This window comes from Chiloscyllium plagiosum, chromosome 6 (assembly GCF_004010195.1).
Source record: "Chiloscyllium plagiosum isolate BGI_BamShark_2017 chromosome 6, ASM401019v2, whole genome shotgun sequence".
Taxonomy (NCBI): Eukaryota; Metazoa; Chordata; class Chondrichthyes; order Orectolobiformes; family Hemiscylliidae; genus Chiloscyllium; species Chiloscyllium plagiosum.
Window position 1 is genome coordinate 92,230,390 of NC_057715.1, and position 20,913 is coordinate 92,251,302.

The following is a 20,913-nucleotide window of genomic DNA, read 5'->3' on the forward strand; positions in this document are numbered from 1 at the left end:
AAGAGACCTAAGGGGCAACTTTTTCACGCAGAGAGTGGTACGTGTATGGAATGAGCTGCCAGAGGATGTGGTGGAGACTGGTACAATTGCAATATTTAAGAGGCATTTGGATGGGTCTACGAATAGGAAGGGTTAGGAGGGATATGGGCCGGGTGCTGGCAGGTGGGACTAGATTGGGTTGGGATATCTGGTTGGCATGGACGGGTTGGACTGAAGGGTCTGTTTCCATGCTGTACATCTCTATGACTACAGTGGAGCTGAATATCAGGAAATGACTAAAAAAGGGAAGCTGATTTAAAACCACCTGAGATGATTTCCTACCCCAGCGAATTAAATTTTCAAAGAAAGAAATTATTTAGCTTTGGTTAAATAGTTTAATGTGAAATCTTTTGATCCTTTTTGCAGGCAGTGCGACTGGCACTATTCCATCAAGTGTGCTGTCTTACTCAGACTACATCACTCGAGCAGAGGATCACAACAGTGTTATTCGTTTTGACAAGGGCGAAACAGAGAAATTATGCCATGTAGTCATCATTGATGATTCTCTGTATGAAAATAAGGAGACCTTTAACGTCACACTGAGTATGGCCATGGGGGGCAGAATAGGAGTACATCCATTGACTCAGATTATCATCCTCCCTGATGTGAATGACGGTAAGACCCAACCTTCTTGATCTTCTGCATCATATTTCTCTACGATAGCTTGTAGGTATGTCTGAACTGGTCAGTTCGACATATGTTTGTAAAGATCTTTTTCTTGTTTATCTGCATCATATGTAAATGATTTCATTAAAACTTTAGGTTATTCACTGTTATTACAGGTTGAACTCGTAAGTATTTCGGTGTTCTTGATCACATTTTGTGAAATTGAAAGGCTACACTTGATCCAGTAAATTTAGGTATTTTATGCAGCAGGAACCATAAGTTGATGTTTCTTTACAGTTACGTTTCTACAGAATTATGAACTATGTGAATGAACATAGAGCAAAGTGCCATATTTACCAGAATACTTTTGGTTTTACTGAGGTAAACTTCCTATAATAATTGAGGTAGCTGGAACATTTAGTTAATGTATTTTAAAGCTTTCATGTTTAAGAAATGAGTTTGAATTTCTGTGAAGAATGTACACTGCAGTTTTATCCAACACACAGGTATGGGATTGCACGTTATGTCTGGCAGGTTAAGCTAATGTTCCTTTCAATATGTTAAGCAGTTAACAAAGCAGTATATCACATGATCTCAACAGGTTCATTGACCTGTGTTTTACTTACAACATTAGATTACTTTCAGATTAGATTAGATTACTTACAGTGTGGAAACAGACCCTTCGGCCCAACAAGTCCACACCGACCCGCCGAAGCGCAACCCACCCATACCCCTACATTTACCCCTTTAACCTAACACTACGGGCAATTTAGCATGGCCAATTCACCTGACCCGCACATCTTTGGATTGTGGGAGGAAACCGGAGCACCCGGAGGAAACCCGGGGAGAATGTGCAAACTCCACACAGTCAGTCGCCTGAGTCGGGAATTGAACCCGGGTCTCTGGCGCTGTGAGGCAGCAGTGCTAACCACTGTGCCACCGTGCCGCCCACAATTGAGTAAATAGAAATCATGACCTGAATAAAATCTCCAAAAAAGTACTAAATTCAGCATTAATTCAGCATTCTTGGTTCTAAGAGATTTGTGCTTAAAAATGTGGGAAAGGAGAAACGTTAACAGATTATGCATAAGGAATGTTTGGAACTTAGTTCAGTTCTGCCTTGCACAGAAAAGCCAGCATTGTTACCAACAAATGTCTGTAGCTGACCACAGGTTGCTTTATACTTTTCTGACTAATAATTGAAAATTGGAGCAATGTTTAATGCGATCATCTCAAATCCTCAGCAAGTCAAATGTAACAACTGAATTAAACTCTCTGAATGAATAGTAATTTGTTAATTTGACTGAAAACACCTCAATGGAGCAGGTAGTCAGCAAAATGACAATTCGTTTTTCATCTTTAAGGTGAATTAGATGGGAATATGCATACATCTAATACTGGTGATGAGTATTCAATTGCTTTTTAAAAATTTGTTCATGGGATGTGGGTGTCATTAAAAAGGTCACTATTTATTGCTCATTACTAATTGCTCTGAGAAAAGCATTGGAAATGCATTTGGCTACAATCTTTTTATTGTTAATTAATTTGTCCATGTGCTATTTGAAATTGGTCGTGGAAGAAGTATTATTTTTGTACATTTAACTCCCCATTAATCAGGTTTAACTTATTTACCAGTGATAAGTGTCACATTGAGTCACTACTTGCTCATTTGTCATTAGGGCAGAGAGAACCTCAACTTGTAGCTTGATGACTAATGCATTATCCTGACTATTGAGTCTGATTTCAAGTTGTAAGAGCAAAGAAAACTATTTTCTTCAAATGGTGTCTGCATGAAAATCTTTGTCACTTCACTTCAACACCTTGCTCAAGATAAATAGATCCCATTTCACTAAAGTCATTCAGTGGTACCCATAATTTATCCCTTGTCAGCATGAATGTATAATTGGCTAAGAATAATTAACACTTTGAATGACCTGAGCAAAGAGTGTTGATTAGAAATATGCAGCATTTCTTTGAAAATTATGGAAAAGCAATGTACCTTTTATATTGGGACCCAGCAATTTTAAGGACAATTTTCAGCTCTCCGCGCAGATCACCTTTTAAAAGCTGCACAATTGATATGCAGTGTTTGAACTGTTTCCTTTTTTTAAATGTATTATATTTCCTTAAAACATATTTTATGTTTAATTTCAGTGCCACAGTAAACTCAATAAAACACAATAACTCAACTGAGAGAAATGCTCCAAAGCAAAGCTGTTACTATTAATTCCAATCAATGCTTGACACCAAATGCTGGGTGGCAAAGAGGTTATGTGATAGCATTAGGTCCATAAAACCATGAAACACAGTCCCCACAGTAAGGTGGAATCTTGTGTCCTCACTCAAGTTGCATTTGGTAACAAGGAGGGCAGTTAGTGAGAAACTCACCAAATTAAATCCATGGGAGTCAAGCCTGTCGACAACTTTCCTGTTGTGCTGCTCAATTGCTGCTCTTAACTCTCAATGAACATAATACTCTGGCATAAAGTAATTACAGCACCACACTTTTTCTGCTTTCAAGTGAATCAAAAGTTAATCTGATGGAAAATTCTAACTATGCAATATTGGCACTCTTAATAGCTTTGCCACAGGCAGATAATTCAATTTTTAAATAAGTTAATGTTCAAACAAGATTGTGGATCATACAAAAACATTTTTCCAAGAAAAGAGTGTGCTTTCTTGTAGCTATACACTCAGAATGTTATAATTCTGTTCTCTACATAGTACTGAAATCTTCAATATATCTGTTTCTGTGTATTGTCAGCTTTTTGTTGTAAACATTGTGCCTTTTGATTTCCATGCACCATTGTGTAAGAGCAGTCTAACTCTACCAGTATATTTCCAAATGGATTTCTTTATCTCTTATCTCACTTTGTGTATTAACCTCCTGGTTATAAAGACTTTAAAGATTGCAATCTGTTTAGGTGCTGAAATTCTGACCTTTCTACCAAATACATGAAACCTGTTGCATCCTGTTCCCAAGTAGGCTAAATATCCTGTGAGTGAAAGGTTCACTATAGATTGGCTAGAATTGGGATCTGTTGTTGAATGTCTTTCAGTGCAGTGTAGAGTCAAAAACAAAAGGAGAAAATGCTTTGTGGAAAATCAAAACGTTAACATTTTTTCTTTTACTGAATATATATGTAGAGATTCTCAATTGTTTTCAATTCTGGGAAGCTCAGATACATTAAGGTGAATTAAGATTAAAGTATGGGAGAATGGCTAATGAGAAATTAACCTGAAAGAAATGTTATACCGCTAAACAACCACTTAACCAGAATAAATTGTGCAGTGTAGGCCACTCCAAATGTGGAGGCTTAAATCAAGATTTAAAGATCATAACAGGTAGCATGAATACATGACAGAATGCATTATATTGAGAAAGATCACATGCTTAATGCTGAGACAGTGCAACAGGTGTAAGAAGTCAGCACACATGAGACCAGTAAGACGTTACGTTCAAAAGTATATATGTAAATTATCAAAGTCAATTTCAGGTGTCATACCAAATCTGTACTATTAGTTTAGCCATGTATTTAATAATATGCAGGATGAAAGGGGAAAAGCCCACCCACACTAATGGGTACTGCTACTCATTAGCACGGTGTTTTCCCCTGTTGAATGGATCCTCCAGCTGCAAAGGCCACGAAGTCTGCTGCCGAGAGACACCATTGGTTCATAACTGGTCTTCTTGTATACTGGCTGGAAAATCCATTGCATGTCAAGTGGTGTTAATTAAATTCTCAGAAGGCTTACTTGTCTTGTCCTGGTCAGCTGAATAGCTAGTCTTCTCATCGCTCCGTCTATTGCATAATCCACTGAATGTGAAACCATATCATAGTGCATGATGCAAACATATTAACTTGAGGAAAATAAACTGGAACAACTGAGTTACCGATGGATTAGTTTCGGATATAAGTGACGTTTTCTCAGTCATCTAAAGATAATTTTAATTTGTAATGTTTCCTTTTGGTTAATAGAATGTGGCTGTAAGATCCTTTCCTTTTTAGAGGTATTTTCAGTGTTGGAGCTGATTTCCTCGAAATCTAGCAGCGGTAATTACTGTTTTATGAGCTGATGCATTGTTTGGAACTTTGGGGGAAAAAGAAATCAAACCAACAGCACTTTAAAAAGGAGGAAGACAAACAAAAGCAGTGACCCCATGAGAAGTAAATCAAACGGAGAAATAAATCTGCACTGCTGTCTTGCCTCTGCTGTTTGATTTGAAGTATCTCTGGACATTAGAGTCATAGAGATATACAGCATGGAAACAGATCCTTTGGTCCAACTTGTCCACGCCGAACAGATATCCCAACCCAATCTAGTCCCACCTGCCAGAACCCGGCCCATATCCCTCCAAACCCTTCCTATTCAGATACCCATCCTGATGCCTTTTAAATGTTGCAATTGTACCAGACTCCACCACTTCCTCTGGCGGCTCATTCCATACACGCACCACCCTCTGCGTGGAAAAGTTACCCCTTAGGTCTCTTTTATATCTTTCCCCTCTCACCCTAAAAGTCGTCGAAGAAAAATTAACAAACAGCAAAATTCTTAGTTGACCTTGGAGAAACCTGTGTGGGAGAGTTCACGGCAGGGGAGCAGCTAAGTATCTTCCTAAAATGTAACCTTACTGTGTTTTTGTAAATCTACTATTGTGAGTAGAGTAGGTTCCTTTTTGATTATATGTTTTATTAAGATCTGTCTCTTGATTAAAGTTTAAAAATATAAAACATAGAGTGTTTTTTAGAGCAGTAAGAGTGTGCTATTTTCTAGGTCTGTCGATTGTTCAGGTGCAAAGATGGCCTTTAGTGAAGTAGTGCACTCTTCCTATTGGATGTGGGAGAGTAGGGAGAGTTTCCATATTACTGATGATTATGTCTTTACGAAATATGTTTGGTTGTGAATCCTATCAGATTGCTTCGATCAGTTGGATCGGCAGTTACAGGCAATGAGGAATTTACAGGAGCCAGGGGTATGATGGATGGCAGTTGCAGGAAGGGAGCTAAACCGAAGATACAGTCAGGTAGATGGGTTACCTCCAGGAAAGATAGGAGAGGAAGGCAGGTAGTGTAGGAGTCTCCCATCTCAAACAGGTATGCTGTTTTTCTGAAAATGTAGGGAGTGATGAACTCTCAGGGGAATGGAGCACTAACAGTCAGGTTTCTGGTACTGAGACAGGCTGTAATGTAATGAGACGTACATAGGTCCCAAGTGATCGATTGTGGTAGGAGACTCTCTAGTCAGATGCACAGACAGACATTTCTGTGGCTGACAGCGAGATGTCAGAATATTGTATTGCCTCCCAGGTGCCAGGATCAAGGATATCTCGGAGAGAGTGCAGAATATTCTCAAAAGAGAGAAGGACCAGCAAGAGGTCATTGTACACATTGGAACTAATGACATAGGAAGATAAAAGGAAAAGATTCTGAGGAGAGAATATAGGAAGTTAGGCAGGAATTTAAAAAGGAGGCTCTCGAGGGTAGTGATATCTGGATTTCTCCCGATGCCATGAGCTGGTGAGGGTAGAAATAGGAGGATAGAGCAGATGAATGTGTGGCTGAGGAGCTAGTGCAGGGGAAGAGGATTCACATTTTTGGATCATTGGAATCTCTTCTAGGGTAGAAGTGACCTATATAAGAAGGACAGATTGTACCTCAATTGTAAGGGGACTAATATACTGGTGGGGAGATTTGCTAGAGCTACTCAGGAGAATTTAAACTAGTAAGGAGTGGGGGGATGGGCCAGGGAGATAATGAGGAAAGAGGTCAGTCTGAAACTGGTATACTTGGGAAAAGGAGCAAATCAAACAATCCTGATGAAGGGCTTATGCTCGAAATGTTGATTCTCCTGCTCCTCAGATGCTGCCTGACCAGCTGTGCTTTTCCAGCACCACAGTCTCGACTCTGATCTTCAGCATCTGCAGTCCTCACTTTCTCCTAGAGAGCAAGGTTGGACTGATAAATTAAACTGCGTTTATTTCAATGCAGGAGGCCTAACAGGTAAGGCAGATGAATTCAGGGCATGGTTGGAAACAGTGGAACCGAGATATCACAAGAAGTACCGAGACTTGGCTCAGCGATGGACAGGACTGGCAAGAGAGGAGGGGAATGGCGTTTTTGATTAGGGATAACAATAGGGCTTACTTAGGCAGGATATTCTTCAGAATATGTCCGGGCATGTTATTTGGGTGGAACTGAGAAACAAGAATCAGATGATCACCTTATTGGAATTGTACTATAGTGCGCCCCCCCCCCCGCCCCAAGTCAAATTTGTAAGAAGATCTCAGTTATCTGGAAGAATAAATGTGTGGTTATGGCAGGAATTTTAACTTTCCAAATATAGACTGGAACTGCCAAAATGTTAAGGTCTCAGACAGAGGAGAATTTATTGTGTACAAGAAAATTTTTTGAGTAAGTATGTGGATATACCTGCTAGAGAACGTGCAAAACGTGACCTACTCTTGGGAAGTAAGGCAGGCCAGATGACTGAGGTGCAGTGGGGGATCGGTGAGCATAATTCTATTAGATTTAAAATAGTGATGGAAAAAGATAGACTGAATCTAAGAGTTAATTTTCTAAATTGGAGGAAGGCCAATTTTGACATAATTAGGCAAGAACTTTCAAAAGTTGATTGGGGGCAGATATTTGCAGATAAAATGATGGCTGGAAAATGGGAAGCCTGCAAAAATCGGTTAACGAGTCCAGGGGGGTATGTCCCTGTTAGGGTGAAGGGCAAGGCTGGTAGGTGTAGGGAATGCTGGATGACTAGAGAAATTGAGATTTTGATTAGGAAAGAGAAGGAAGCATATGTCAGGTTTAGATAGCGGAGATTGACTGATTCCCAAGAAGAGTGTAAAGGCAATAGAATACTTAAAAGGGAAATCAGGTGGGCAAAAGAACAAAAGGGTAACTTGGGAAAGAATAGGGTCCCTTAAAGATCAGCAAGGGAAACCACAGGAAACGGGGCAGATACTAAATGAGTTTATTGCGGAGAAGGATGTAGAAGATGGCGAATGTGGAGAAATAAATAGTAACATCTTGAAAAATGTCCATATTATGGAGGAGGAGGTGCGGGGGGAATCCTGAGGGACAGGATTTGCATGTATTTGTAAAGGAAAGGACTCATTAAGGATAGTCTTTGTCATTAAGGCTTTGTGCATGGGAAATCGTGTCTAATGAACCTGATTGAATTTTTTGAAGAAGTTACAGGATTGATGAGGGCCAAGGGGTGGACATGATTTATATGGCCTTCAGTAAGGCATTCGACAAAGTTCCTCATGGTAGACTGGTTAGCAAGGTTAGATCACACAGAATAGAGGGGGAACTAGCTCTTTAGATACAAAACTGGCAGGAAGGTAGAAGACAGAGGGTGGTGGTGGAAAGTTGCTTTTCAGACTGGAGACATGTGACCAGCGGTGTGCCACAAGGATCGGTGCTGGGTCCACTGCTTTTCGTCATTTATATAAATGGAAGGTATAGTTAGTAAGTTTGCAGATGACACCAAAATTGGAGGTGTGGGGGGCAGAGAAGAAAGTTACTTCAGAGTACAGCAGGATCTTGATCAGTTGGGCCAGTGGGCCAAGGGAGTTTAATTTAGATATATGTGAAATGTTGCAGTTTGGAAAGGCAAATCAGGGCAGGCCTTATACACTTAACGGTAAAGTCCTGGAGAGTGATGCTGAACAAATAAACCTTGGAGTGCAGTTTCATAGTTCCTTGAAAGTGGAGTCACAAATAGACAGGATAGTTAAGAAGGTGTTTGATATTCTTGCCTACATTGGCCAGTGCATTGAATATAGGAGTTGGGACGTCATGTTGCAGCTGTACAGACAAGGATTTAGGCCACTTTTGGAATACTGCATGCAATTCTTGTCTCCCTGCTACAGTAAGGATGTTGTGAAACTTGAAAGGGTTCAGAAAAGATTTACAAGGATGTTGCCAGGTTTGAGGGAAAGACTGAGTAGGCTGGGACTTTTTTCCCTGGAACGTCGGAGGCTAAGGTGTGACCTTATTGCGGTTTGTAAAATCATGAGGGGCATGGATAGAGTAAATAGACAAGGTCTTTTCCCTGCGGTGAGGGAGATCAAAACTAGAGGTATAGGTTTAAGGTGAAAGGGGAAAGATTTAAAAGGGACCTAAGGGGCAATGTTTTCATGCAGAATGTGGTGCCTATATAGAATGAGCTGCCAAAGGAAATGGTGGAGGCTGGTACAATTATAACATTTAAAAGGCATCTGGATGGGTATATGAATAGGAAGGGTTTAGAGGGATATGGACCAAATGCTGACATATAGGCCTCGATTTATTTAGGATATCTGTTTGGCATGGACGAGTTGGACTGAAAGGTCTGTTTCCGTGCTGTACATCTCTGTGACTCTATGACTCTAATTGCAGTAGTGATTAGCCAGATCTGGATGTTGCACCCTTGACTGACCTGAGGAGGAACTAAACACAGTGTAGTATAACTACTTATATTGCACTCTGATAATCAATTGTACTTGTTTCTCCACACAGAGACTAACTTAAACTTTTGTACTAAATCATTGAATTGGATGAGATGAGTACCTACTAGAAGTGAAAGAATGGCAGTCCTAAGTTCTGTAATATTCCAGTTCTTATCTCAGATAAAGTGGTTTGTGCTTAATAAATGAGTCTCATTATGTGATATTGTATTTAAAGATCTTCAAGTTGTTCATTAAGATTGTAAAATGTTAATGCAGAAGTAGGCCATTCACCCCAACGAATGTGCTTCGCCATTCAGTGAGATCATGGCTGATTTGATAATCCTCAACTCTACATTCCTGTCATTTCCCTATAACCCTGATTTCCTTCCTGATTAAAAATCTGTTTATCTCAGCCGTGATTATACTTAATGGCCCATTCTCAACAGCTCTGTAGGGTAAAGAATTCCACCGATTCATTATCCTCTTAGAGAAAACATTCTTCCTCATCTCTGTCTTAAATGTACGATCCCTGTTTCTGAAATAATGTCCACTAGCCTTGATTCTCCCACAAGGAGAAACAATCATTCCGTATCTACCCTGTCAAGTCTTCTTAAGAATCTTGTGCTTTTCAATAAGGTCTAAAGGTCTTATTATCCTAAGAACAAAAATTTGCGGAGGAGACTCAAACAAGACTATCTGCCTTAATTCATATGTGGGACTAAGAGTTGTTAACTAGATTAGTGACTGTTTTACAATCCTGGAATTCCTTTAATATAAATATTTAAATAAAATGTTTTTATTCTGAAGCCTTCAGTATTAATTCTACATTTTTTGAAAATACTGACTTCTTTCAGATTTACTTTACATGCCATTACTTCAACATTGACACACATGGCTTGGAATTTTGAGGGGATGGGGGTTCTCCTACATTGTCAAGATGAGGGCAGTTTATCTTAACATTTTATTTTTGCCCTTATGTACTAATGAGTACATGCATCATTGAACATAAAGAGATCTGCTGACAAATGACACCAAAATCACAGGGGTTGATCTCAAGAAACCCATCTGACAATTCTTGCAGACATTTTCCCACTATTGTGAGGAAGGGACTGGAGGAAAAATGTACCAGCCCTTTAGGTACATTTGGCGGAGGTTAATTAAAGGCCTCTGGTTGGGGGAGGAGGAGGAGGACCAAAGGGTAAAATTAGTGACCATTGTTGGTGGGAACGTGAAGGGAGTGTGGAGGTCAGAGGCATTGAGGTGAGGGCCTCAGAAAACCAGAGGCCTGGTTAGTGGAAGAACTTTCAGAGGTATTGTGGAAAAGCAGAAGGCTGCATAATCCCAGTAGTTTCTCAGACAGACCCATTATATCGAGAAGGTAGGTGTAAAGGCCAGTCACCTGCTGGATCCAGTAAGCCCTCATTTGGATGTAGCTCCAGCTTACCCAAGATGCATGAAAGCTAGATTAAGTTCAAGTCTCTATTATTTTTAATCTACTTCACCAGCCTCCTCGGAAGCAGGTTGATCACTTTCCTGCCTCAGATTACTGCATGACTTACCCTTTTCATATACAGCACCAAAATGATGAAGCTCAGCACTATCTAGCATAAAGAAGCCACTCGATCGGCACTCATCCACCACCTTTTGCCTCCTGTTTGTGGCATGGAGCTCCCAATGACAGCAGTGGAAGGCCACTCTGCTGATATCGAAATTCCAGCACGCCTGCAAAGTTGAGCTTGAATTGGTCCATCATTGCCTGCTGCCTCCACATTGGGAACAGCTGATCCAGACTCCCATCAGTCATTGGAAATCCTTGCTTTGGATATGCATCAGCAAGTGAGGCTGCCTCTTGTTTCTCCATCGCAACAACTCTCCGCCCTCCCTTCAGCTTCAACCCAAGTGGTCATTAGATGGCCAGGATAACTTATCCCATATGTCAATTAATATCAACTAACTTACCAACTAATAAATCATGAACATGAATTTCAGAATCCAAAATGTTACACCAATAGCTAGTTTGAGTGATTTCAGCAATAAATCATCCTTTGTTCTAATGAGAATTGCATAGAGAGAAACAGGGACACCAAACACAAAAGGTGCAATTAAGGAATAAGATTCATATATGCCTAATAGAGAAAAATATAGATGAGCTGTAGATTTGTAACAAGTTACAAATTACATAACACCAGGTTATAGTCCAACAGGTTTAATTGGAAGCGCACTAGCTTTCAGAGCGCCTCTCCTTCCTGATGAAGGAGCAGCGCTTCGAAAGCTAGTGCTTCCAATTAAACCTGTTGGACTATAACCTGGTGTTGTGTGATTTGCAACTTTGTACACCCCAGTCATGTAGATTTGTAGTTTGAATCAGAATGAAGGTGACAGATTAATGTTGAGAAGTAAACAATCTAAGAAAGATTTATGCATTTAAATACAGTCTCTCACTACTTCACAACATCCAAAAGTTTTCTTTATAACCAATGAAGTGCTTTTGAATGTGGTCACTGCTGTAGTGTTGAAATTATGAAAGTATATACAGCATGAAGCCAAAAGAGAAATAGGCTCTATAGGTGGAAGACTGAAAGGAACACAAAGAATTAGCATGCAGAGCAAAACAAGGAAAGACAATAAAATCATTTAATTTTAGTTTCTTCCATGAGCAGAACAATTTTAAATGAAAAAGCAGTCTGTATTGATATTTCCTTCAATTCATTATCTGATCGCAGGATAGTTGGGTAATTACATAGCAATCAGAACAATTCTTTCACTGGTGAATTTTGCAAAATTTCAGAACAACTCTGTCTTAAAAATGATGTGTAACTTGCAAGAATTGTTAGAGTTTTTTTTGGAGAGTGAACTTATATCTTGCTTGGCTCCTGCACATACTTTTTTTTACATTTATTTGTTTGCTCAGCCTCCCCAACCAGATCTATTACAGGCTTGTAGTTGACTTTAAACCATGATTCAATAAGACAACATTCATACACAAGGAAGCAAACTGAAATAGAAAGCCTCAGTTGGCTACTTACTGCCTAAAATCAGGAGAATGGGGAACATTTAAACCAAGTATCCAAAAGATCAGATGGTAACCTTAGATTTTTCCATGCTGTCATTACAAAGTGAATTTAAAATTGCTAAAGAAGTGATTGTCACTTTCCTAATTGAGTATGCCTTTCCAAATTCTTGTGCTTTAATCAAAGTCGTACTTTTTCCGTGACCTTCTTTTCATCTACCTTCTGTATGCGCTCAAGAAACTGGACCCTTTTAAATCTTTTTTAAATTTTGTATTTGCATCAGCATGCCAAGCTAGAAAAGGAAAACTAAGCTTGTACTGTTTGAAAGAAAAGCAATCTTTGTCAACCAAAATAAGCCACAATTACTTATATGCAAAGTAAGTTGAATTAGCATCAGAGTAGAGGGAGATTTCTGTGGTGCTGCCATGATTTTACATATTACTCAATTTGATCAAAAAGATTGTGGGTGTATTGTTCATATGCACAATCTATTTGTTTGAGTATGCTTCATTGATTTTTTGATTATATTTTAATATTCCTTTTTCTGAACAGCCTGAAACTTAATAGTAACTTAATTTTATTGCTACGTCTAATTCTGCAAAACTCATCTATGTAGGTGAAATCCAAGGTCACTGGGGTATTGTGGTCGGCAGTCCTTCTGAGTCCCCATTAACTGAAGAGTGCAATTATCACTGAACAATTTTAGATGATTAAATGCTGTAAATAGCTTGTAAATAGCCCTTATGTTGAGAAGTAAATATTTTGGTGCAACAGCACCTCTTGAGATTTGGATTCCATGGTAACGTTGACAGTTTTTACGAGCTTATGTAGAAATAATGGCAAATGAAACTTGAGTGCCTATTCCCCATGTCCTTCAGCTATCTCCTACATTAACAAAATTCTGCACCATTCTGAAAAGCAATGCTTGTTTCGTTCATACAAACAAAAAGTGTAGCTTTATACAGACTTACTGCCTAATTAAGGAGGAAGATAATGGATGTAACAAAAGTAACATTGTGTATATAGTATTGTGGTGGTATCTTACTATGGTTAAATCTAATCAGCACATGCCTACTAATTGGCAAAAAATCTCTTTAAATGTTTCTAACTAGTCTTTTTATATATAGTACTTAATTTTCAAATAGGATCATGGAATATTACAGAGCAAAACTCTCCATTTGGCGAATAAAGTTTACATTCTTGTTTTTCTATATGAGCCAGCTAACCTCATCCCACTGTCCCTCTTACTCTCCAGATACTTCACTATGACCCTTTCTCATAATTACATGTTTTCCTTTGATTGTTCTTACAGAATCTGCTGAAGCACTGGTATATTGCACAGAATTCCATATTCTAACTACTCTTTGTGAAAATTAATATTTATCAGATAGTCATAAAGATACACAGCACCGAAAAAGGCCCTCAAGCCCATCGAGTTTGCACCATCAAAAATAACCACTTAACTATTCTAATCCCATTTTCCAGCATTTGGCCCTTGCATGCCTTGATTCGGAGGTGCCCGTGTTGGACTGGGGTATACAAATTAAAAATCACACAACACCAGGTTATAGTCCAACAGGTTTATTTGGAAGCACTAGCGCTGCTCCTTCATCAGGTAGTTGTGGACTATAAGATCCTAGGGCACATAATTTATAGCAAAAGTTTACATTGTGATGTAACTGAAATTACATATTGAAAAAGACCTGGATTGTTTGTTAATTTTCTCATCTTTTAGAATGGGCATGTTGGTTTCAGTTCTTCCATATGTAAATCCCAGAACTATCTTAAAGTTACATTCTCAAGTGAGCTTTAACAATAGGTGCCATGTTGGCCCAGATAATGCACTGAAGGTGTGAGGTGCCCTGTGTGAATTTGTCAGTGCCCCAATGTTTAGACTGATTCTAATCTAAAACAGGGATTTACAGAATCTTACATGGATTCATGCGGTTTTTGAGCAAAATAAGATGTAATTCTGCAAGTTACAAATTCACCTCACAAACTTGTGTGTGTGTGAGCGTGCGTGCACATGTGTATGCACATGTGGGTGTGTGTGCAGGGGTATGAGTATCTGTGAGAGAGTATGTGAATGTGTGTGAGTGTAAAGAGGTGTAATTTTGTGAGAGGGCATGTGTACGCGAGTGTGCATATGAGAGAGAGCTTGCATATGAGAAAGGGTCTGTAGGTGTGTGTGCGTGTATGTGTATGTGTGAGTGTATAGTGCAATGGGGTCACTTGTAGTGCGACATGAACCCAAGGTCCTGGTTGAGGCCATCTCCATGGGTACCAAACTTGCCTATCAGCCTCTGCTCGGCCACTTTGCGTATTGCCTGTCCCGAAGTCCGTCTTGGAGGATGGTCACCTGAAGGTCTGAGGTGGAATGTGCCGGACCGCTGAAGTGTTCCCCAACTGGGAGGGAACACTCCTATCTGTTGATTGATGTGCGGTGTCCATTTATCCGTTGCCGTAGCCTCAGCTCAGTCTCACCAAAGTACCATACCTCAGGACACCCTTGCCTGCATGAGAATGGCAACATTGGCCGAGTCACATGAGTGTTTGCCACATGTGGGAGGTGTCCCCACATGTAATGGTGGCATCCGTGTCAACTTGCATGCCTTGTCATCGCAAGTGCAGATCCAAATGCTTCTTAAATGTTCTCACTTTATCACTTATCACTTATTTGTTAATTAGTTCTGTATTCATATTCCTTTATTTCAAGATGATGTTGTTATTGTCTTGTGAATGAATGTTAATAATCTATTTGTTTCTACCTTATCATAATTTTTCACAATCCTGAAGCCTTCTTGTCTGATCAGCTTCAAAACTCTTTCCTAGAAAGAAACACCTTCTAAGGATTCTCATCACAACTGCAACAACCTTAATACCATACTAGTCATTCCTTTTCACACTATTGTGTGTCTTTTATGTCCTTCTGTAAAAATGTATGGAATATCTAAAACGAGAAATCATAGTTTTAGGGACAGGGGTGCGATTTAAAACTGAGATTAGAAGAAATTACTTCTCTCAAAGGGTCGTGAATCTGTGAAATGCTGGAACATTGAATAAATTTAAGGAGGGGATAGATAGATTTTCAATTAATATTGGGTTGACTGGTTATGGAGAGCGGAAGGGAAAGTGGAGTTGAGGCTGAGATGAATGGCAATAGAGGTCAGTAAGTTCAGGTAATAAGTTTCTATCCTGAGATGTAATGTGGTGTAGCAAAGATTTTAGTATAGGAAGGGAATGCACAAACATAAAATACAATAACAAATAAATAAAAGTGCTTCTAATGGAGTTAGGAGCTTTTTGACAGGTAAGTTCAAAGATTGTTGCCAACTTCATGTGCCACACTGAATGATAAATGCTTTATTTGAGAGGATTGGTGCCACATATGAAATTAGCAAGCTGGACCATAAAAATGATAGTCTCCAGGTTACTACGCTATCACACGCAAGTGAGTACAGAAAGAGGAGGATCAATCAAATGGATACCTAGCGAGAGAGAAGGTGCAGGAGCTAAGATTTTAGATTCTTGGGAGATTTGAATCAGTTCTGGGAAAATCTGAGCTGTACTGTCCAGATGCTTTGCAGGTAAACAGAGCTAGGACCAACCTCCTTGATAGTTAAACTGAAAACAAAAAGTGCTGGAGATCACAGCGGGTCAGGTAGCATCCATGGAGAGAAAGCAAGCTAGCATTTTGAGTCTAGATGATTCTTCTGACTGAAGAAAATTAATCTAGATTTGAAACATTAGCTTGCTTTTTCTCCATGGATGCTACCTGACCCACTGTGATTTCCAACACTTTTTGTTTTCAGTTCAGATTCCAGTATCTGCAGTAATTTGCTGCTCCTTCCTTGATAGTTGCTTTGCTACTGCTACTGGGGAATGTTTAAAAACTTGGCAGGGTATTTGAAACCAGGAGGCAAAACTGGAGAGGGATACCAAAATGCAAAGAAGGTTGGGAGAGACAAATAATACTACAGTAGGAAATAATAAAGTATTAGGTGGGTTCTGCATTTGTCATTTGGTGGTATAGAAAAAGTATTGCTGAGAGAGAAAAATATTTTATTGAAGCTTTTTGCATTGCACATGTCAGAACAAATTTGCAAGAATTCCAACTAAAAGACATGGGTGCTACTTCGTTGGCTAATAGACTGTGATGTCATGGGGAATGCACCAGTTAACAATGATTGATAGTTAGCTGTCAAGCTTTGTTAAAATTTTAAACTAAGCAGGTTGACTCTGATTGGTCATGGCATTCTCCTGAGAAATAAACCAAAGAATAGATGTTACCTATTTTGTTGCATTGAAACAGATGCAATATGTACAAGGGTTTTTTTCCTATCTGCAGCAAACACAGTCCTGTGATTTATATATGTAGCTTCCAGCACGTGCAAGTGTACCGTACTGTGAAGCTGACTAACACTTCCAAATTGGTTGTCAGTGTAATTTTTTGCACCCTCATCAATATGTAGAAAATGTTGTTCAATTGCAGTATCACATTTAATGTTGGGAACTGTGTTATATGTTTTACAAGCACTGAATGCTTGGATATGGCCAGTGTCTTAATTTTAGCGAATAGCCAAAGGAATGTGCTGCTCGATATTATCCAATTCTTGTGAATTATTTTAATGAGTGCAAGACAAAAAGCTTCTTCTAAATGTGTCTTTTTACTACATTGCACAAAGCCTTATTTATTTATTTACTCTTTTTTCTGGACGCTGATGCAGCTTCCTCAAAGCCAGCTCTCAGAGTGAACAGGATGACTGACATTCCTGTTCTTTTTTTCTACTTTTACCCTCACACTATCGCCTAATTGCGGTAGTGCTTATTTTTTCCCCAGCACCCATGTTGTGTGTGTGCAGGTGTGAGACACAGTGAGAGACACAAGGTGCACAAATCTTTATTCAGTTTCCACCACCGGGAAGAAAAGAAGCACCAGTGACAAGCAGTGCACTTGACATCAAAGGGCAATGCTGTGTGATCAAACAGTGAAGGGAAGGGCAGGGATTAAATCAAAATAGAATTGGAGGGGGAAATAATGCACTCCACTCCCTGTGGCGCACAAAGCCTAATTTAGGATTACAATGCTGGCATGTGATTGGTCGGAATGTGAAAATTGGATTCACCAATTGCAGACATAGATGGCTACGTAACACTGTGTTGCTGTTGCGCTAACAGAGACTGGCTCAGAGAATAGCAGGACTAGATATTAAATTGTCCTGGATATAAGATAAAACTATACAATGTAGGAACGGAGGTAGACATTTGGCCCGTCAGTTCAGTGTGAATCTGAAAAGTTCAATTCCATTTCCTTTGCCCTTAATCCATGATTCCCTGACTGATTAAAACCCTGTCTAAGCCTTGAACTGTTGTAAATATTCATTTAGTCGGCAGACTGAACCTGCACATGTACCATTTAGTGTACATACATAGTACACCCGTAAATGTTACATCACAGAAAAAAGACAACCTCTTAATATGTCAAAATCATATACATAAACTGCAAACCTTTCAGAGACAAAAATAGAAATTTCAGATCTGGCAGCATCTGTGGAGAAAGAGATCAGAGTTAATGTTTCGGTTTGAGTGAATTCAGAACTCATACTAATGGACTGTAAAAATTAAACACAGGATTTATGTAGTCAGGCTCCTTTGTGGAATCTAAACTGCAAACCTTTCATCTTGCTGTTACATGGCACAAGTATCTTTGGACTAGTTACTAGATTCTACATGGTAGGTTGCTAGAAAGCAAAACAGATTCACAATTGTATTGTGTCATTTTGGGCAGCTTGTGTTGGTCATTCACTTGTCATCTACTGGAACAAGACCCGAAGGGAATATCGAAGGGAACTTTTAAGCTTTGAACAGTCAAAAGTCCGACCAGTTGAAACTCTTTTAAATCCACAAGTAAGACTGTTTTACAACCTGGTATTCAGCTATAATAACTGCCTGGAAAGACTTTGTGCTGAATATTGTGGAAATGCTTTGTTCCCTGCAGCTTCATACAGCTGTTTCTGAGCAGTATAAAGCCACTTTATTTTTAAGCTTCTCATGGATGCGGCACTCTTTGACTTCTGGTCATTAGAATCTCACAGCAATTTAATCCATTAGGAAACAAGCTCCAATTTGAAATATCAAAATTCTAGGCCACTGAACATTCTTTATTGTGTTCTTCTGATCCTAGTAACGCTTACCACCTGCTTTAAATGGGAACACATATTGCACACATGTGCAGTACTCTGCCCTATTCTTACCAAATTCCATTGGCTGTCTATGTCCAAAACCAAATTGGCTTCATTACCCTCCCTCAGGTGCATTGTTTAACAGAGGCTCCGACTGCATCCATTGTTGGACATAAAAAGATTCCTTGGCCCTGTTGATGAACAGTACAGAGTCCGAGGTCAATTTTTATATGTCAGCCAGCATCTTCTGAGAATGGGTCATGACATTGGCAAGTAGTGTTATCCAAGAGACCATGACAGAGAAATGCATTGTCAAGTGTGAGAAGACAGACAATTTCATTAAAACATGTTTCCAAAATGAATGAGCTGTGTTTAGATTCTGTTTAATTGTTTAAGTTCTGTAGTTAATCTAGGAAGAGGCCCATGCTTGGTGAAAAGAACATAGGACTTTGTTATTGTTCTAGTACTTGACCTTTTGTATTATGCGATAAATGTCTCATTAGCCATCTGAATATATGCTTGTTATATTTGGATGATCCCACTATCAAGTATATAAGTATTACATGTTCAACTGATGATGAGGGTAAAAGCTGCAGTCAGTGAGACAGTGAAGTAGCGTTGCATAACACTAAAGTTTGCTAGTACTTACGCCTTCCATCAGCATATTATACAGTACTATGCAGCAAAGTCTCTCATTGCAGCCAGCAGGATGATAGGAATTTTGAGGAATGTCCCTTTCTTTTAATTAATTCATTCATGGGATGTGGGTATGGCTGGCTGGACTAGTATTCCTACTAGCCCACGAGAAGGTGAGGGCAAACTGCCTTCTTGAATGACTGAAGCCCACTTGGTGTACGTAAACCACAATGCCATTAGAGAGACAGTTCCAGGATTTTGACCCAGCGTCACTGAAGGAACAGCAATACTTTTCCAAATCTGGATGATGTGTGGATTAAAGTCTATCTTGGTGATGTTCCCAATTATCCTTCTCAATGATTGTGGGTTTGGAACATGTGTCTTAGGAGTTCTGGCAAATTTCTGCAGTGCATCTTGTAGTTGCACTGCAGTTGTTGAGTGTCTGTGGTAGAGAGAGTGGATATTTGTGGATGTGATGTCAATCAAGTGGGCTGCTTTTTCCAGGCTAGTGTCAAGCTTCTTGAGTGTTTTTCAAGTTGCACTTATCCAGGCAAGTGAAGTATATTCCACCTCACTCCTTGTAGATGGTAGACAGGCTTTGGAAAGTTCAGTTTCTAGTCTTTGGTAACCACCAGGATGTTGATAATGGGGAGTCCAGTGATGATAATGCCTTTGAACCATTTGGCCCTTACATCACCAGTAACCTTCCAATGTTTTAGAGCAGCAGAAACTACTAAATTGCCCCGAAATGCTTGAGCATCCTATTGGACAGCATTGAACCTGTGAGAATTAGCACTTTGAATGACTTTTCTCGGCAAATCGGTGCACAACATGGAAGAGTGCACGTTTGGACTGCCCATCTTACATCTTGCAGTCTTGAGTAGCAGTGTACTTCCTTGAAAAGCTGGTTGAGTGAATGAACCTTTCCCTGCAGTGATACAATTTTGTGCTCTCCCTCAAAAAGATGGGTGTAACTATGAAATGATGTGTGCTGGGTAGGCCCTAGCACAAGTCCTACACAATGCATTTAGCTTTATTGCTGTCCACATCAAAGTGCAGTGCTTGGCTGTAATCACCAATGTATAGTTCAAGAATCTCTGGTATCAAAATCTAGCTGCAGTCAAGAAGTCGCCCATTCTTCTGAACAACTTCTTTTGTTGGGATGTCTGAAGAGATTGCTCATTTCTCATATGAGTGCGACTTAACTACTGCTGGCTGCAAAAATAACACCAAATCAGATAATTGTCATGCAATCTAGGTACCTTCTGTTACTTTTTTTTCTTCCTCTGCGTCCCACTATCACTATGTGCACTCCTGACCTCTACAACTGTGGTGTAGGGAGCTAATCTTTTTGGCTTGGAGAATACGGGTTGTCATCCAGTGGGCTATTTGGCCCCAGAGGACAAAGCCTTCTGAAATTGATGCTGTTTGACATTGATACTGAGCAGGTTGGAGTGCAGGTTCGTACATGTATCCCACAGACATTAAGTGTGCAGGAGTTGGGTCTCCGTGGCAGTCACCAGTTACTCCATGGACACAGCCAAATATACACATGCTATGCTTCATTCCAGCTTACCAAATGAGAATTACAGATCTTCCTAATATTCTTGTGCTTTTTTGTACATGTTAATAAAGTCTTTAATGTCAGATCTATGGCATTTTTTTTGTCTGACACTAAGCAGTTGCCTTGCTCTCAAGCAGCCCTCTGAGTGCGAGAGACCTGGGACATTTTCTGCTCTTCCTGCTGTACTCACCAGACTGTGCTCCTGAATCTAATTTAGATCAAGAACCCACTTGAGATAAAAGTTTGAGCTGATGAGGTGGTGCAGTTGAAAGATTCCTCAGAGGTTCAGTGGCTTACTCTTCAGAGATGGAAATAGAACCATGTCTCTTCAGTGCAGACCTCTTCGTGGCTAGGTGCCACTTGTGCCTCCATAAGAGAGTGATAGGAATTATGTACATTAAAGGGATTAAAACTTGTGCAGATTAAGAA

At 39.6% G+C, this 20,913-nt stretch overlaps 1 protein-coding gene across 1 annotated transcript in view; it reads left to right on the forward strand.

Annotated features, from left to right (window-relative positions):
• The window catches only part of LOC122550816 (FRAS1-related extracellular matrix protein 2-like), a 238,936-nt gene that overhangs the window by 138,593 nt on the left and 79,430 nt on the right, over nt 1-20,913 (forward strand). Inside the window, exon 6 of the mRNA XM_043692118.1 lies at nt 406-654. Within this exon, the coding sequence (XP_043548053.1) occupies nt 406-654 (249 nt within the window). The remainder of the gene's footprint in view (nt 1-405; nt 655-20,913) is intronic.